We start from the raw sequence: 5722 nt of genomic DNA on the forward strand, positions 1-5722 counted from the left end.
TGGCGGTGTCAGGGTCCGGGCATGTGTCCCCCAGATGTCCGGCACCGCCGGGCCCCACTCCCTGGTGATGCTCAGCTCCGCGGTGGGCAGTGCGCGTGCTAAGTGGCAGCTGCCCCCAGGTCCCCGGGCTGTCACCTCCCCGGCTAAGCGTTTCCCGGACCTTCCCGCAGACCGCGCGCCGCACCGCTTGTCGCTTGCCCCATACTCAGGGTGTACACCCGCTTCCACCCCTTCTCGGAGGTGTCACTGAGCCAAGAGCCCCGCTGCGTCTGGTGGCGTTGTCAGAGCCCTCCAGTGGATGTGTGACCGACCCATCGCCGGGACGCCCGGGGCTGCCCCCACCGCCTGCACCCCTCGGGCACTCGAGGCCGACGGGCAGCTTTTCTCGGTCCCGCTGGGGCGACAACCCGCCGTGTAGTGTTGGCGCCCTGGGGATAAGGCTTCTGCCTGCCTTGGTGTCCCACGCCCATCGTGTGTGTCCCCACCGAGGTCGCGGACCCCTCGGGGTGAGGCGCCTGGTTGACACTTCTCACCCCCACTCTAGGGATTTCTCACCATGTGGGAAGAAGGCCAAGGCGCCTTGTGGGTATTTCGGGGAGCCTGGGACTCAGGAGGGACCCCACCCTGGCCACCTTCCCTGGGGTGTAACTTTCCAGGGTGGGGTTCGCAGCCCCAGCTAGGTGTCGGGCCTGCCCGGGGCCTGACCCATCCGCCTCCCAGAACTGTAAGCCCTCTGTGTGGCAGCGCGGGCAGCCTCCACGTCCAAGTCTCCAGGTCCAGCGCTGCTCCCCAGAGCTGGCCACCCACTGGAGTCCAGGACCCTCGTGTGGGCGTGGTGGCCCCAGTGTGAAGGACAAAGCCTCATCTCCCTCACTGAGGGCTTGTGCCAGGGCTCTTGTCCCAACGGGGAGTTCTGCTGGGCCTTAGCTGTCACTGCTGCGTCCCCTGCCCCGTCAGCGTGGCGCCTGCTCCTTGGATGCAGTCCTCGGGGGTGAGCCGCGTCAGCCAGGGGTCGTTCCCGTCTCTGCGCTGGTTGGGGCCCCCTTGCTGTCCCAGCAGTTTCTTTGGTGGCACCACCTGCCTGGAGGGGCCTTGCGGTAGTTACCTCCCTGGGAGGGCTCAGCCTCCTTCCCCTCCTCTGCCTTCTGGGCTGAAGTCCCCTGCTCTCCGGCGGCCGTGTGGAGCAGGGCTGTCGCCTCCTCTGTGGCTGAGGTTCCAGGTTCCTGTGGGGCTGATGGAGGAGGCCCCTTGGCAGTCACAACTGTGCCCACTTTGGTGTCTGAAGCCTCCCTCAGGACCTTCCCCTTCTGTGGCACTTTGTGTCTGACTCCTTGGAGAGTTCGTGCTGCTGCACGGTCTCGTGTGTGTTGCCTCCTCTTTGGGGCCGAGGTCCCAGTCCGAGAGGAGAGTGCTGAGCTCTGGTGCAGGCTGAGGGCTGTCTTCTGGGTTGCAGCGCCTGCCTGGGACCCTCGTGGGTAGAGCGGGAGGGTGAGCTCTGTCCCTGGTGCAGGGGGAGGCTTCCTGTGGTGGCAGGGTCCCCGCACACCCCATGCCAGTGCCCAGGCCCTTGGCTAAGCTCCCCGGCTCAAAAGTGTCTCCCCAGCCCCAGCGTTTGGAGTCCTCTGTGGCACTGTCCCCTGGAGGTGCCCATGCATGGTGTGCCCGCTGCCTCTGGGCCCTTCGCAGAGGAGGGCTGAGCCCCTGAGTCTTATGCCACCTCTGCCTACCTGCTTCCTCCCAGAGTGAGGCCTGTTCTTCCCGGGGAGGGCTCCTATCCGGCCCCACACGGCAATGAGTGAGAAGGTAGTGTGAGCAGGAAAAACGGCTCTTGCATCTCGAGTGTTGAGCAGGCCGACAGCGGCCCATGGACCTCTTCCTGCAGGGGCCTTGCTGTGTTCTGCAGCCCAGAATTGTTCTCTCCAGGCGTCCCCTTCTCGGCCAGATGGGCCACCTTGGTGTGTCCCGTGTGTGGAGTGACCTCTGCTGTGCGGTTGCGGCCAGCCTGGGAGCTCCCCGGCCGCAGAACCCTGCTTCTCAGTGTGGACCCAGGTTGTGGGTGCGGCTTCTGCTACAGCTCAGAAGCCCTCAGCACAGCCCTGCTTCTCACAGTGTGGGCCCTGCGGCATGGCTTCCCCGGACCTCAGTCCTCTCTAGGCTGTGTGCAGCTTCGTGTAGGGCAAAGACGTTTTGGGAACCTGCCCTGGTGGCTTAGGTTTCTCTGGGTGTAAATTGCCAGTGCATTTGATACAGAATTGTGCGCAGCTCACAGCTAAGGGACCTTTTCGCCTTCTCGTCTTTGAAAGATTTGTGTGTTCTCTTAGTCCTCCCTTGAGACCACTTCTTGCCACCCATCCCTGACCCGCCTTGGGCTCAGGCCCGGGCTCTGGGGGAGGACCGTGATCTGTGGGGTCCACGGTCCTGCTGCGGACGAGAGCTGAAGCCGCGGCCCTCTTGTGGGTCCAGCCCTGCACGGTTCTGGGCATTGCTTGTCGCCCTCCCTCTGCCCCCAGAGGTGCCCTCTGTTCTCTTGACCTGTCTGGAGTGGCCATGTGAATCGTCCCACTCAGGAAATCCCCTTGAGGGCTGGAGCAGGTGGGTGGTGACGCATGTCCCCCCTGTGCCTCCCCACAGCGCGCCCAGGAGAGTATGAAGAGAGCGCGTCCGTAGTGCAGGGAAGATGGCAGACAAGCGCAAACTCCAAGGTACGGCCCTGCCCGCGCGGCCCACCCTCCTGGGAGTCCCGGGACCCTGACAGCCTGCCTCCTCCCTGCCAGGTGAGATTGACCGCTGCCTGAAGAAGGTGTCCGAGGGCGTGGAGCAGTTTGAAGACATTTGGCAGAAGGTACAGGGTGGCGGCCTGAGCCGGGTGTTGGGGGAGAGGGGCTGCATGAGCGTCTCATAGCTGGACGGGGCGGCTGCTCCCACGCCGACTGCTGAGCTCTCCATCCTCAGCTCCACAATGCAGCCAACGCGAACCAGAAGGAGAAGTACGAGGCCGACCTGAAGAAGGAGATTAAGAAACTACAAGTGAGGGGCTGGGGCGGGGCTTCTGTATCCTGCGTGGTCCCGGGGTTGAGGGCCGGGACTCAGGTCCCAGGCTCCGGGGTCTGATGCCTTCTTCGTCTGCAGAGGCTGAGGGACCAGATCAAGACATGGGTCGCCTCCAACGAGATCAAGGACAAGCGGCAGCTCATAGACAACCGCAAGCTCATCGAGACGGTAGGAGGCCAGAGCCGGGGCTGGGAAGCTTGGGGAGTGGCCGCGTGGTCCCTGGGACCAGCCAGACCCAGGAGGTCACAGGAGGAGCCAGGGCGGGGGCCCCAGGCTCAGGCTCGAGTGTCACTGGCCCTTAGTCAGCTCCTTTCCCGCCTTCAAGAGCCCCCTGCCAACTGCACTCTCCACAGCAAATGGAACGGTTCAAAGTTGTGGAACGAGAGACCAAAACCAAAGCTTACAGCAAGGAGGGCCTGGGCCTGGCCCAGAAGGTGGACCCTGCCCAGAAGGAGAAGGAGGAGGTTGGCCAGTGGCTCACGGTGAGCAGGGCCGATGTGGAGGTACGCGAAGGGCCGTTCCAGCGTGCACCAGCCCTGCTAACCCCATCCTCTCCTCCCCAGAACACCATCGACACCCTGAACATGCAGGTGGACCAGTTTGAGAGCGAGGTGGAGTCCCTGTCGGTGCAGACGCGTAAGAAGAAGGGTGACAAGGATGTGAGTGGGGGCCGCCTGCAGGGCAGGCTGGGCTAGAGGCAGCGCATGCCAGGCTGGGCCAGGTCCAGTGCCTGGGGTGCCCGGGAGAGGGCAGCAGAGGTGGAGTCAGTGGGGTGGCGTGGTCTGGGCCCTGGTCCTGCCCTACAGGACCCAGGGTGTCCGTTCAGAGCGTGCAGACTGCTTGCTGGGTACCCCGCTGGGGTGTCAGGAGTGAGACCCGTGCCGGAGTCGGTGTCAGCCCTGAGGGTTTTGGGCCCAGGGGCTTGGAGGGACAACAGGACAGTGGGTCCCTGAAGAGAGGAGGGGTTGCAGGCGAGCCAAGGTGTGAGCTAGGAGAGGGGATTGGGGCCACGGAGGGGCTTCTGAATCGGCTCCCGAGGGCGATAGATGGCCGCAGTCCCCGCTGGGGTCTGGCACTGTTACTCTGCAGCAGGACAGGGAGGACAGGGGACCCCAGGAGGTCAGAACAGGTGAGGCGGCTCCCATCATTGGGTGTTTCTGGGCCCTGGTGTTTCATGCTTCCTGGGATTGGCAGCGCTGACAGGCTGGGGAGGGAGTGACAGGAGCCCCAGTGTGGTCCCCATGGGGCCTGGGGACTGAGGATGGGTTCTGTGGGCAGGGGGGCCGGGCAGGAGCTCCGCAGCCCCTGAGCCTGGCCCTGGGCTCGCCAGCAGAAGCAGGACCGGATCGAGGGCCTGAAGCGGCACATCGAGAAGCACCGCTACCATGTGCGCATGCTGGAGACCATCCTGCGCATGCTGGACAACGACTCCATCCTGGTGGATGCCATCCGCAAGATCAAGGACGATGTCGAGTACTACGTCGACTCGTCCCAGGACCCCGACTTTGAGGAGAACGAGTTTCTCTATGACGACCTGGACCTCGAGGACATTCGTGAGGCCCGGGCTGCCCTTCATGTGCAGGGTGGGGCTGGGGGCTGTGCCCACGCTGAGCGCCCCTCCCTGCCCCCACAGCACAGGCGCTGGTCGCCACCTCCCCTCCCAGCCACAGCCACATGGAGGACGAGATCTTCAATCAGTCCAGCAGCACGCCCACCTCCACCACCTCCAGCTCGCCCATCCCGCCCAGCCCGGCCAACTGCACCACGGTGAGGCCCAGCTGGCCACACAGCGGGGTCCCCAGAGGCTGCTCAGGACCTGGTGCTCGCGGGGGCTCAGGCCACACTGGGTCCTGGGCGTGGGGCGGCAGCGGCTAGAGCCAGCACCTTCTGACCGCGCCTCCCCTGCCAGGAGAACTCGGAGGACGATAAGAAGCGGGGACGCTCCACGGACAGCGAGGTCAGCCAGGTGGGTCTGCGGCAGCTGGGTGGCCCGGCATTCGCTCGTCTGTGCTGCGCCCTGGAAACGGCCATCTGTGCAGAGGGCCAGGAGTGGGCAGGGCTGGTGCCGTGCGGGGCTTACAGTGGTGCTCCTGAGGGGTGGGTGGCCCTTGCGGGTCCTGCTCCCTGGCCATTGCCTCCCAGCACAGCCACGTGGTGAGGAAGAGCTGTGAGCTCCAGGAGGTGCAGGCAGGCAGGGCAGGGGCAGGGGCAGGGGCAGAAGCCGAGGCAGGGGTGCCTGTCATGGCTGAGTCCAGGCATAGGGCCCAGCTCCTGCAGAGCCTGACCTGCTTGGGCTGCCTGGCCGCTACTTGCTGGCACGCTGTGATTTACAGCCTTCTGAGGGGCTTCAGTGACCCATAAGTGACGGTCAGAAGCACTGTGACTGCTCGCCATGTCCCCTGTGCTGTGGACACCTGGCCGCCCCAACTGAGCCCACGTCAGGGCTGGGCAGGAGACAATGACCAGGGCTCGGAGCCCCCAGAGCCCACGTTTGGCCGTCAGGGTCTGGCTAGCCCACCCTGCTCTGATTTCTGTTTTCTTCTCCCTGCAGTCTCCAGCCAAAAATGGCTCCAAGCCCGTCCACAGCAACCAGCACCCCCAGTCCCCAGCTGTGCCGCCCACCTACCCCTCAGGGCCCCCGCCTGCCACCTCTGCCTTGAGCGCCACCCCT

General features: G+C 64.9%; 1 protein-coding gene across 1 annotated transcript in view; it reads left to right on the plus strand.

Moving 5' to 3' along the window:
• Positions 1 to 1753: 1753 nt before the first annotated feature.
• Cnot3 (CCR4-NOT transcription complex subunit 3) overlaps positions 1754 to 5722 on the plus strand; it is a 7891-nt gene continuing 3922 nt past the window's right edge. The window contains exons 1-10 of the mRNA XM_010617055.3: positions 1754 to 2702; positions 2775 to 2842; positions 2953 to 3027; positions 3130 to 3219; positions 3405 to 3533; positions 3615 to 3710; positions 4385 to 4604; positions 4685 to 4818; positions 4961 to 5017; positions 5603 to 5719. Coding sequence (XP_010615357.1) covers positions 2678 to 2702; positions 2775 to 2842; positions 2953 to 3027; positions 3130 to 3219; positions 3405 to 3533; positions 3615 to 3710; positions 4385 to 4604; positions 4685 to 4818; positions 4961 to 5017; positions 5603 to 5719 — 1011 coding nt within the window. The 5' untranslated portion in view covers positions 1754 to 2677. The remainder of the gene's footprint in view (positions 2703 to 2774; positions 2843 to 2952; positions 3028 to 3129; positions 3220 to 3404; positions 3534 to 3614; positions 3711 to 4384; positions 4605 to 4684; positions 4819 to 4960; positions 5018 to 5602; positions 5720 to 5722) is intronic.

The sequence above is a fragment of the Fukomys damarensis genome, unplaced genomic scaffold (assembly GCF_012274545.1).
Source record: "Fukomys damarensis isolate Sample0158 unplaced genomic scaffold, DMR_v1.0_HiC HiC_scaffold_19, whole genome shotgun sequence".
NCBI lineage: Eukaryota > Metazoa > Chordata > Mammalia > Rodentia > Bathyergidae > Fukomys > Fukomys damarensis.